General features: G+C 44.3%; 1 protein-coding gene across 3 annotated transcripts in view; it reads left to right on the forward strand.

The window, feature by feature from the left end:
- Positions 1–12975, forward strand: part of LRRC49 (leucine rich repeat containing 49) — a 174682-nt gene that overhangs the window by 8686 nt on the left and 153021 nt on the right. For all 3 annotated transcript variants that reach the window (XM_058665291.1, XM_058665294.1, XM_058665293.1), the window contains 2 exons: positions 204–306; positions 5138–5341. In XM_058665291.1, the coding sequence (XP_058521274.1) occupies positions 204–306; positions 5138–5341 (307 nt within the window). The remainder of the gene's footprint in view (positions 1–203; positions 307–5137; positions 5342–12975) is intronic.

Below are 12975 nucleotides of genomic sequence, written 5' to 3' on the forward strand. Positions count from 1 at the left end.
AGGCCACGGGAACAGGATTTGAGAACACATAGTTTAGATTTTGAGGGGTTCATTTTCAGATGAATTTCAGATATGGAGGGCTGCTGGAAATACTTCCTAGAGGAGATGTGTGTAGCTGCCAAAGTTTCTCCGACTAGGTGGCTTTAATCTCAAGGTTTTGAAGCTTTTTCCGGATCAAGTAACTTGCCTGTCATTTTGAATAGGTGACCATATTAACCTGGTGAGCTCATCAATGCCATCGTTTCCTGTTCTCCACCGTTCTTCTGAAGAGAAGATTCTTTATTCAGACAGGCTGACCCTGGAAAGGTGAGGGTAATACCTTTTCTGTTGCTTTCTGAGTAATGCATAGAGACAGTACATGATTGGAAAGGTGTCAAAGTCTTCCTCCTTCCCCATGCCCCAGCAATCCAGTTCCCGTATCAAGAGGAATCATTTCTCGCTCTTTCTCTCTCTCTCTTTCTTTAAAGATTTATTTATTTATTATTGGAAAGTAAGATACACAGAGAGAAGAAAAGATGAAGTTAACCAATCCGAAGCCAGGAGCCAGGAGCTTTTTCCAGGTCTCCCACACGGGTGCAGGGTCCCAAGGTTTTGTGCCATCCTCAACTGCTTTCCCAGGCCACAAGCAGGGAGCTGGATGGGAAGCATGGCAGCTGAGATTAGAACCGGTGCCCATATAGAATCCTGACATGCACAAGCAAGGACTTTAGCCACTAGGCTACTGCACTGGACCCCAGAATCATTTCTTAACCAGTTTTCTTTTTTTGGTTATCCTTCCAGAGGTATATGAGGAGTTTTATATCTAAATAATATAAACTGATGTTTAGTATAGAATGAACTTTGTACTTGTTGATCTAGTCTGATTCCCACCAGCCTCAAGCCTTCCAATGCTCTGCCCTCTCTGCTGTTCCCTCCCATACCTCCTGAAACCCTTCTGTTCCTTCCTAATACAGGGCCTGGTACGAAGGAGATTGTCGACTTAAAAAAAAAAAGTGTTTTTGTTTCGTTTTTTAATGAATACATATAATTAGGACTTGACTCCTGTGTTTGCATTCAAGAAGATAGTTGTAACAGAACGGTGGAGGAAGAATTGCAATTGCTACGCTTGTGGTGTAACCAGCAGAGAACACATCTCTGCTGCATACACCTGTACCCTAGCTCACTTGCCTGATGGGAAGAGGCAGTGGCCCACCTGCGTTTGCAGTTGGGAGAAAGCTTCTCCGGAGGGCCTAACATGTTTCGCAGACGGAGTAACAGCAGAGGGCAGTAACTTTCCTGATAGCTCCGCAGGGTTATGGTATCTAATACACCTTTCATAATGCCATTGGAATGTTTTGAGGGCTTAGGTGAGAATTGTTCTCACAATCCTTAAGTGTTCAGCCAAGGCTAGTACCTGAGTCCTGGAGCTGTGTGTTACTTGATGTTCACAGGAGCCAGTATTTGTGAGATGGCGACATAATGTATAGTTCACTCTTGTTGTAGCTGGAGGTGACCCAGAGGGTTAGGAAGATGTGTTCCTGACTGCATGGTCCTATGGGCTTGAGAAGTACATTTGGATCAGGTGGAGATGTGCATGTTTCCAAACAAGGGGCAGAGTCTCCAAAGTCTCATCCGCTTAGTTTGACCCCATGTATCAGCATGAAGTGTCAGAGTTGGATCAGCAGCGAGGAACTAAGTCAGGGGTCGGCGGGTACCAGCAGAGATTTCCAAAGGAAATATATCTTGCTGGGCAGCATTAAGCCAGGAGCCCGAGGGTTCAAGGATGGAATCCAGTAAGGAGAAGGAAAGCTGGCATTTGTGAAAGCAAAGCTGTGCCTCTTTGGGGAACTCAGATGGACAGGCCTGGAGTAGCAGGGAGACAGCCTGTCAGCAGCGAGAAGGAAGCAGGTGCAAACGAGGTAGATCAGATTGTCAGAAGCACACTGGTCGCTGGTGCTTACGCGTGTCTGCTTGCTTGTTTTGATGGCGTGGCGGGGTGTTGTGGAGTTAAGGGATGAGCAAGTGAGCCTTGGAACTGGGACTTAGCTGCTGTGTGTGGAGTCCAGGAAGGGATTGCGGCAGGGATTGCTGGGGCTTGTTTCCTTAATGGTGACTGACTTGAGAATTGGGCCTATCAGCATATTAGTAAATTTAACTGAGAAGCAGAGAAGAGTGAAGCATGTTGGGCTCGGCAGCGTGGCCTAGTGGCTAAGGTCCTCGCCTTGATCCCATATGGCCGCTGGTTCTGATCCCGGCAGCTCCACTTCCTCTCTCTCTCTCCTCCTCTCAGTATATCTGACTTTGTAATAAAAATAAAATAAATCTTTAAAAAAAAAAAAGAGTGAAGCATGAAGGATGAGATAGTTTATTTTGCTAAGGTGGTGCAGCAGCACAAAGGTGCACATTTTATTAACCACAGACACCAGTGTGATGGTGCAATTAAATGCAGGAAGTGAGTTGCAAATATCAGCCATATGCAAAAAAAGTTAAACTGTTGCCTAGTATTTTTTACTTGTCATCTGTTTTAAGCCGGTACCTGAATTTTTTAATGTTGCATCTTTGTCTGCTATTAATATCCAGTTAGTCTTTCTGCTAATAAATCTTTATTTTTTTATTATAAGGAGGATTTGAATCACTTCCACAGTTTTGCCTACACTTATACTCTGGTTTATTTTAGAGAGTTCATTTATTGTATGTCAGAACTATAAAAGGAGAGGATGAGAGAAAGAGGGAGCGAGAGAGAGAAAAGAGAAAGAGAGGTGTTTTCTATCTACTGTTTCGTTCCCTAGATATGGTGGTCAGGCTGAGCCACATTGAAGCCAGGAACCAGGAGCTTCATCTGGTTCTCCCACATAGGTATCGGGAGCCCATGCGCTTGGGCCATTTTCTGCTGCTTTTTCTGGATGTAGGTTGCTGTTGTTATAAGTAGAAAAATTACCCAATGTGCCAGGATAAAGACTCCTATTTATTTTTAAAAAAGGATTTTTTATTAGGCTTGGTGCAGTAGCCTAGAAACTAAAGTCCTCAACTTGCACATGCTGGGATCCCATATGGGTACCAGTTTGTGTCCTGGTGGCCCTGCTTCCCATCCAGCTCCCTGCTTGTGGCCCAGGAAAGCAGTCGAGGACGGCCCAAAGCCTTGGGACCCTGCACCCATGTGGGAGACCAGGAAGAAGCTCCCGGTTCCTGGCTTCTGATCAGCCGAGCTCTGGCCATTGCAGTCACTTGGGGAGTGAATCATTGGTCACAAGATCTTCCTCTCTGTCTCTCCTCCTCTATGTATATCTGACTTTCCAATAGGAATAAATCTTTAAATTAAGAAAAAATTTATTTATCTATTTGAAAGGCAGAGTGATGGGGGTAATGACTCAGAGATGTGGGGAGAGGGTGAAAGAGATCTTTTCATCTGTCAGCTGACTCCCCAAATCACAACAGCCAGATGTGGACCAGGCTTATGCCAGGAGCCACGAGCTCCATCCTGCTCTCCCCAACAGGTGGCAGGGACCCAGGTAATTTGGTTACCTTCTGCTTGTTTCCCAGGCACATTAGCAGGAAATCTGGATTAGAAGCTGAGTAGCTGGGATTCTAACTGGTGTTTTGACATGTCAAGTGGGTGGGTACTTAGCCTGTCCTGTCCCTGATTTATCTACTTTAAGTCATTACATTAACCTGATGTTTACTGAAAGAAAATTGTTCCTAATAAACCTGGTGGCTCATTCCAGGCAGAGCTGTGTTCATCTGGAAGCTTCTTTTGAACCTGTCAGAGTAGACTCACTCAGTACATCCTCTCTTTTTTTTTTTTTTTTTATTCATTACCAGAACACTGGCACAATACTGTTTATTGAATAAAGCTGAACTATTTCATAGTTTCAAATGTCTCATCAAGGAAAATATATAGAAAGAGAACAATAAAATGTACATGTTACAGATGGCAATTCTTGCCTATAGGCAGAGGAAATATGGGCGCTTATATTATTCTTTAAAATTTGAAATTGCAATACTAAAAATTTTAAGAGTACTGTGTTGAAATAAGAGTTGTGTGGAATTACACAAAATTATCTTGAAATTTAGCACTATTGGGTTTCTGAAACTTGTGAATCTTTTCAAAATTAATACAATGAGGACAGATTTCATAGACAAAATTTTGAGAAAATAATCATAGTCCCCTTGCTAGATTTCCCTTCCTTTCTTCCTATTTTCTTTCCCTTTGGCTGCTTTTACAGTAGCAGAGTTTCAATTTATAAACATAGACTTAATATACCACTCACTACATTGTTCAAATAGAAAGAAGAAAGACTGTTGTTCCAGGAGAACACAGACAAGGGCTAATATGATAATTGAATCACAAGATGTCAATTTCTTCCTTACATAAAAAGATAATATATTAATTATCACATATCAAGAAAGCATAGTACATCCTCTCTTTAACCATGCCGTTACACCATTAGAATTGTTAAAGGGCTCTGCACTGCTTTGTATGCCATACATTTTAATCTTTTGCATAATGGAGGCTTACTGCTTTAAACACAGCTGAAGGCATGTATTATTAAGGCTTTGTGCTACCTTCCAGCATCCTGTAGTACCCTAAATGCCTTGCACAGTTAGTACTGGACATGTAAACACATACACTAGCCCTGAGGGATGGCTCAGGGAGGGCCCCTGCGCCCTATTGCATTCCAGGATGAATGTTCCATTCACGTGTGCTGCTGGTGGCCGAGTTCCATGTCGGAGCGACCACTTAGCACGAGGGTCTGTGGCTCCACGGAGTTTCCTTTGCCAGCTGTGTTACCAGGGCAGACTCTGGTGGGTTGTTGTCAAGCACGGTTCTGTGAGTTTATCGTGAATTGAGCTGTCTGCACCTCTGTCACAGAGGGTCTCCTGCTGTTCAAGCTAGTTTCTTGTGAAATAGCTGATATTGTATTTGTAAAGGTACAGCAAGAGTTAATTTTAATAATTACCTCCTTTAAAGTGTGTTGTCCTTTTTTTTTTGTGACTTAGAACGAAGTAGGAGTAGCTGAGTTCACAGGGCTGAAAGTGGTCCAACTTGTCGTTTTCTCCCCTCACTGTGTGCACAGAGCGATGCTGGTAGCGGTATGTCTGTAAGAGGCGGGAGATTGCTCATTCAGAACCTTACTAATGGTTGGACATTTCTTCCTAGGCAAAAGTTGACGGTGTGTCCTATCATCGATGGGGAAGAACACTTGCGCCTGTTGAACTTCCAACACAATTTTATAACTCGGATCCAAAATATTTCCAATCTGCAGAGGCTAATATTCCTGGACTTATATGATAACCAGATTGAAGAAATTAGTGGGCTTTCTACTCTGAGATCCCTCCGTGTCCTTCTGCTGGGGAAGAACAGGTATTCTGTGTAGAGCAGGATTTCGCATCCTGATGTTACGTGTGGAATAACGCTGAGTTTTAGATGTTTTAAGATTTATTTATTTACTTACTTATATTGGAAAAGCAGAGTCACAAAGAGATTTTGCATCTGTTAGTTCACTCTCCAAGTGGCTGTAGCTGCTGGAGTTGGGCTGGTCCAAACTGGGAACCAGGAAGTTCTTCCAAGTCTCCCATGTGGGTGCAGGAACCCAAACACTTGAGCCATCCTTTGCTGCTTTCCCAGGTCATAAGCAGGAAACTGGATCGGAAGTGGAGCAGCCAATTCTTGAACCACTGCGTATATGGGATGCTGGTGCCGCAGGTAAAGGCTTAGCCTGCTACCATGCTAGCTGCTAGATTTTATTTTTTAAAGATTTATTTATTTTTATTTGACAAGCAGATTTTTACAGAGAGAAGGAGAGATGGAGAGGGGTCTTCTGTCTGCTAGTTTACTCCCCAAATGGTAGCAACAGCTGGAGTCGAGCCGTTCCAAAGTCAGAAGCCAGGAACAAATGCCATGGCCCCCAACGTGGGTACAGGAACCCATGGCCATGGGCTGCTGCTTTCCCAGGCTGTAAGCAGAGAGCTGGATTGGAAGTGGAACATCTGGGACTTGAACTGGTATCCATATGGCATGCCACTGCTTGCAGTCTAAGGATTAGCTGGCTATACTCCCATGTCAACCCCATTCCTCTAGATATTTTTATGGCAACTCAGAACTGGGTAATACCTAATAAATCAATAGATTTAATAACTTCACAGCTTTGAAAAAATTATTTGAGTAATGAAGACTTAGTTTTGCTGTTTTTTCTTTTTACACTTCAGGACAGCACATTTGTAACTCAATTAAGAAATATTTGTGGGTCCAGAGGTTGGTTAGTTATGTGTGTATCTATTTTTACAGTTCCTGATATGCCATGATTTCTTGGAGGATGGGTTCCAGGCACTCAGGCTCCTTTCCATGGATTCTGACAGTGTGGGTTCCTCTGGGTGGAGCAGGCTGGCACTGCAGTGGAGCTCAGAGACCTTTCTCTCTGGCTTCCTTCAGCTCCAATCATTTTTCAGGAAGGTACTTTGGCTCTTAAATGTTTAATATGCTCAGTCTGCTTTTAAATGCTCTTAGGAAGACTCTTTTCCTGAACTTGCTTACAACGATTGCATCAGCACGCTAGGTTAGCATTGTAGGTAGACTCTTCTTACTTGCCATGGCAACATTTAAGGGACCTTCCTGTTGGAACAATACCCATTTCTCTGACATCTGCAGGATCATCTTTTTTATAGCTATGCATGTATGTGGCCAAAGGAACAACTCCATGTTTCTTTTTTTTTTTTCTTTTTCAAAGGTTTATTTTTTATTGGAAAGAAAGATTCACGGAGAGAAGGAGAGACAGAAAGAAAAATCCTCTCTCCGCTGCTCTACTCTGCTCTATTACAGTGGCTGCAATGGCCAGAGCTCAGTTGATCTGAAGCCAGGAGCTTCTTCTGGGTCTTTCCCACATGGGTGCAGGGTCCCAAGGCTTTCCCAGGCCACAAGCAGGGAGCTGGATGGCAAGAGGTGCCACTGGGCTATGCTCTGGTGCCCATATGGGACCCCAATGCATGCAAGGCGAGGACTTCAGCTACTAGGCTGCTGTGTTGGGCCCACTGCATGTTTCTTAACAGCCTAGAGAACATCTGTGAGAAACCTTTGCCTTCTCTCTGTGTTTGTTGTCTGGGTGGATTCCTGGAAGACTGCGGTCGTCATGGAAAGGATTTCGTTCCGCTTTGTTATGTGAGATTCAGGCTGACAGCTTGTCAAACCCAATAACGCGTATCAAGTGTATTTTGTTGCCATCCTTGTCCATTGCTGTATCTTGAATGGAGATAAACAGCACACTGTGGCCTTAAGGCTGCTTCTTTGGAAAGGTTTTAAGCATGTGCGTTCACTCTAGGCTGTGTGCCTCCTTGGGATTCTCCTCCAGTTGGCCCAAGGGTGGGCACTCCGTGGAGATGCTGTGACATCCCTCCTCAGGAGATGGGCGCAGCGCATGTCATGTTGCACTCTGAGTGAACTCGGTGCTGCTTCCACTCAGCTCGGTATGAGTCCTTTTCTTGGGATTTAGTCACAATTTTTCTTTCTGTTTTAGTAGGTAGCTTTTGCAGTTCCCACAGAGAAGGGCTGTTTAGCGGTATTCAAGAGGAATTATATTTGATCAACCAAGCATTACTCTTAGTTTGGGTTCCTCTTTGTCTCCTGCCTCGTTGCCCTCAAGCTAGAGCTTGGATTGATTATTTCTTGTAGGGGAGAGGAGGAGGACATCTTGTTTCCATCCATCCTGAGATTCATGGCTGACACTCTGATGAAAGAGAAAAACATGTCAAGTTGACTTACTGTAGGTTTTGCACGATGCAGGAGCTCTTAGAAATGGAGACCCAAAGAGATAAAGTTATTTGTGTGCTTGGGTTTGATGGCCAGCAGATGGTGCTGCAGAGGTGTGGCTGGGCAAGAGGGGATAAGGTCTGAGGGTAGCCTTTCTTTGCTGTGCTTTCTCCACCCCCTTCAGGTTAGATGATGCAGTATGCTGAGGTGCTATGATTTGGGGAGGTGTGTCCTTGGCTTCTATGCTCCTTTTTCCCATTGCCCTCTGATAATTCAGCATACTTTTCCAAGACAATGTCCCAAGATTCTTGGCTTTTTAAAAAAGATTTATTTATTTTTATTAGCAAGGCATATATATAGAGAGAAGGAGAGACAGAAAGGAAGATCTTCTGTCTGCTGATTCACTCCCCAAGTGGTCAAAATATCTGGAGCTGAGCCGATCCAAAGCTACGAGCCAGGAAATTCTTCCAGGTCTCCCACGTGGATGCAGAGTCCCAAAGCTTTGGGCCATCTTCAGCTGCTTTCCCAGACCACAAGCAGGGAGCTGGATGGGAAGCGGGGCTGCTGGGATACGAACTGGCGCCAAATGGGATCTCGGCGCGTGCAAGGTGAAGACTTAATTTGATAGGCTACCGCGCCCAGCCCTTGGCTACTTTTTAAAAGATTTATTTATTTATTTAAAAGGCAAAGTTAAAAAGAAAGAGTGAGAAAGAAGGAGAGACAGAAAGATCTCCCATCTGCTGGTCCACTCCTCAAATGGCCACAATAGCCGGGGCTATGCCAGGCTAAAGCCAGGAGCTTGGAACTCCATCTGGGTCTTACAGGTGAATAGTAGCAGAGAGTTGTATCAGCAGTGCAGCAGCTGAGAGTTGAAGCAGTACCCATATGGGATGCTGGTATCGCAGGTGGCAGTTGAACTCCCGTGCCACAACTGGCCCTAGGGTTCCTGGTTTTTGTCTGTGATTTCTCTGAAGGTTTCCATCATTGTTGTTATTACAGCACTATGCAGAGATAGGAAACCTGGTTTTTCCTAAAGTGACTTCAGTATTCAGCTCTTATGGTTACAGATGAAGAAACACAGAAGCAAAAGGAACTTGGCAGCATTAGCTGTATGCACACCATATACAGTTGGAAGTGATACATGGCCATGAGGGATTAAAGGACAAGGGCAATGAACTATTGCTTGCTGATGTCCCCTGTTAGTTCTTCCAGGGGAGTTTCTCCTGGTTTTCTTTTTTTTTATGGCTTAATATAGTTTATTCATTTCTTCACCAATCATTATTTCTTCCTGGTTTTCTACCTCTGTATCTTCAGGTTGGATGTCTTCCAGTGATAAGTTTGAATCTTCCCTTTTTAAAACATAGCGTCTAGGAGATGCTCCTGGTTTCTGCTGTTTCAAATCATCTTTCCCTCTATTGTTTCTTCCTGCTTCTGCTTTCAGATTGTTTTTTGTTTTAAATTAGCCATGCCTTGAAAACATATGTTTATCTAACCCTTTGATCATGTTGAGTTTCCTTGCTGTTCCACTTTTATGGGCCTAATGCTCTTGTATTTTGCCCTTATCTGAGAAATCCAGGGCCATCTCTTCTTCCAGCTTCCATTCATCCATCATCTGTGTATGTCTCTGTGCCTTTGGTCATTTTTAATGTTTAACATGAAGAAAGTGGTGTTTTACAGTTCTTTTTTTTTTAAGATTTATTTAAATTTTATTGGATAGTCAGATACACAAAGAGGAAAAGAGACGGAGAGGAAGATCTTCTGTCTGCGGATTCATTCCCCAAGTGACTGCAATGGCCAGAGCTGCACTGATCAGAAGCCAGGAGCCAGGAACTTCTTCCTGGTCTCCCACATGGGTGCAGGGTCTCCCACATGGGTGCAGGGTCCCAAGGCTTTGGGCTATCCTCTACTGCTTTCCCAGGCCACAAACAGGGAGCTGGATGGGAATTGGGGCAGCTGGGACATGAATTGGTGCCCATATGGGACCCCGGTGCATGCAAGGCGAGGACTTTAGCCACTAGGCTACAGTACTGGGCCCAATTGTTTTACAGTTTTAACACTGTTAGTGTTCTTGAATGAAAACAAAAACAAGTCAGAAGATAGCCTTGTGTGTTCTCATAAATTACATAATGCTCAAGTATGAATGAAACGAAAATGTGCTCCCTAAACATTTGCCAAGTGCATTCCAGCCAGCTGGCTTTATCCCAGCCAGGGACCTGGGAGTTAGGAAGATCCACCTGTATCCTGAAGCTGTGCTTCAGAGTTGGGCAAACCTGGCTTCCAGTGCTGGCCAGGAAGGTGCTCAGCTGCCATCATCTCCACCACTTTGGCGTTACCACTTTTTGCTCCCAGTTGGCCATGCTTGGAAAGGCTTCCCCCTGTCACATTGCAAAGCCCTAAGCCATCTTTTTATTCAAGGCAGTGGAACCATATGTGTAATCCAGGGCAACCACATGTCTGAGTTCAGCCAGCTTCCACAAAGAGTTCTGCTTGAAAGCTAGCATTCTTCCGAGTCTGTGTGTAAAGTTTGTGTTGTCTCCAAGGAACTCCCAGCACCACCTTGCTCTGGAGATTCTTACCCTCTAATTTTTCTGCCTTCCATCTCTTCTGATTACCTACTCTGGTGTTTCTAGTGTCCTCCTGATTGCAGACTAGTGAATAGAAGTTTTTGCATATTTTTCTGGTACCCAGGATGTAGCCACATGCTGGATTCTCTGTTCCTTTCTCTATGGACTGCTTGACATTTCCCACTTAGGGAATTATCCAGCACCTAAGAAGCATGGCATTTGTGAAAGTCCTGAGTTGGAATCTTTATACTGGCATATCCTGTGCTAGGGTGTGCAGAGAGGCCGAGATACAGCCCTAGGGGCCTGGGGTGCTGAGTGAGGTGAACCTGGGCCTCTCCCAGCTTCTGTTCAAGTGGGAGAACTGTGAGTCGTTTAGTTCACAGTGGTATTTATGTAAAACTTCAGCTATGTGGCAACGGATTAGGATTCTCACATACTTCACTTCACTGCCTCATCTGATGTGGCCTTCTAGTCAGTGCCTTTCCTAGCCTCTGAATTCTTTAGGATGGGATCGTTTCCTCTCGGGCTGAGGGAGGGAGAGAAGTTATGGCAACATTGACTCCTGAGAACCAGGCAGCAAGATGTTGGCTGGTGTTGGGCTTCTCCAGTTGGGCACTCTGCTTATTTTCTTCCTGTTGGAGCAATCAGAAGTGAAGGTCATCAAGTTACTGTGAATCCAAGCTAAGGGCCCGCTTGTCAAAACAGAGGGGGAACTTGCCAGGCCTTGGTGGAGCTCTGCGGAAAGATGTGTTATTACATGTGGAGGTTTCTGTGACTGAACTGCCTTAAAGGTACTTAAGGTTTGTTAGAGTTGAGCAAACAGACTCCACTGATCAAACAGGGCTGAGACAGTCTTCATTATCCCTGGGTGTGAGCTTCAGAATGTTAAAAAAAAAAAAAAAAAAAAAGTAAAACCAATGCATAGTAATCACAGGCCAAGGTTTGAATTAACTCAGAAATGTGGGAGCCACAGCATGATCAAGCCAGTTCAGAGGAGGAGACAGGCAGTACAGGCAAGCCTGCTGCACAGACAAGTCTGGGAACCACTGTCCACTGTTTTAAGGAATGTGAACTTGGGAGTATGGAATAATTGAATCAAAGACTTCGAGAGCAGCTTTGAGGTCAGATTGCCATAAGAAAGGCTGTGTCTTAAGCCTTCTTATTAGGGAACTGTCATTTTCTCCAACTGTTGGAGTTGTTTCAAGGGATAAGTACACAGAGGAAGGGTTTTGTTGAAAGTTTTGTCTCGTCTCCCAGCTGGTTTGGCTATTAGCCTGGTAATTACAGAGACTTAAATGGTGGGTAGGATACTTGGAACACGTGGCTCTGGATGAAAGCTAATGAAAGATTCCGGGGAGTGTGGACAGATGTAATGGTCTGGATGAAGTGAGGCAGGGTGTTCAGAGGGTGGAGTACTCGCAAGGAAGAGAGAGGGCTTCCAGTGTGTTAGTTGCAGAGAGATTAGTGAAGAGAGTGTGTTCAGGGGAGTTAGATGAAGCATCAGCATGTAGAGATAAAATATGATTCATGTATGATAAATAGTTTTGTAAATGAAATTGGGTTGACTTGGTTAGGGCTGATGTAATTCTGAATTTGGCAGTGCTGTAAGATGACTGAGGTCAAGTGGAGAGTCTGTGATTTCTTGCAAAGATGATTAAGTTCAAGTGGATAAATTCACGAAGCTTAAGTTTGCATTGTGTATATGGTGATCAGTGCACATATGATGCTCCAAGAGATAATCCAAGTTCTGAAAACTTGGCAGTAAACAGTGACAATAAATCAGTAGATAAGGATGGTAATGCAGATGGGTCACAAGAGTTTCGTTTTTTACAAAATGATTATTTAAAGAGTTACAGGGAGAGAGAGAGATAAGGAAGGAAAGAAAAAGAGAAAGAGAGAGGATAGAGAGAGAGAGAGAGAGAGAACAATCTTTTGCTGCTCAGGGCTTCAGGCAGGAATCAGGAGCTCATCTGGGCAAGGCCATCTGCTGCTTTGCTCAGGCCATTAGCAGAGGGTTGCAAGTGGAGTAGTTAGGACATGGCCTGTGGCTTCATAGGACGCAGCTTTACCGACTGTACCACGGTGCTGACCTTGTGAGTTTCATTTTCTTTATCGCTTGTTTGCCACTGTTCCCTTCTCTTTACTGAATATTGGCAGTGGGATTAAGTAAGATTGTGGGAGAGAGACAGCAGAAAGTCAGAGTGGTTGTCATTGTCCGTGGGAGAGTCCCATGGAAGCAGGTGGGTAGTGTGGAGGGTAGGAATGAGGGTACTCATGGGTAGACCTAGCTATTAGGGACCCTGAAGGGGAACATTTTAGAGATAGAATTCCATGCTAGTGAACTTTATCACAAAGTTCTAGCTTTTTACAAAATGCTGTATCGGAAGTTCCAAATAAAAGCTAATGCTTTTATAAACTGATTGCTCAATACACAGCCTTAAGGTGGTTTGCAGTAACCAGATATTAGGTGGCTCCTTTGTACTCCGAGGGCGCTGAGGATGCAATAGAGAGCAGGTCAAAGTTTCTGCCTTCTAGATGCTCACATTTTGGCTTGCCAAGAGCGATGCAAAAGCAACGAATTCATACATAATGTCCTTTTGTGTGTGATAAATGCTGGGAGTCAAAGCGTAGGAGGAATAGTGTGACCGACACAGGAAGGGAGGGTCACGTGGAGGCATCTGAGCTGAGACC

This window comes from Ochotona princeps, chromosome 6 (genome assembly GCF_030435755.1).
Source record: "Ochotona princeps isolate mOchPri1 chromosome 6, mOchPri1.hap1, whole genome shotgun sequence".
NCBI classification, from domain to species: Eukaryota; Metazoa; Chordata; class Mammalia; order Lagomorpha; family Ochotonidae; genus Ochotona; species Ochotona princeps.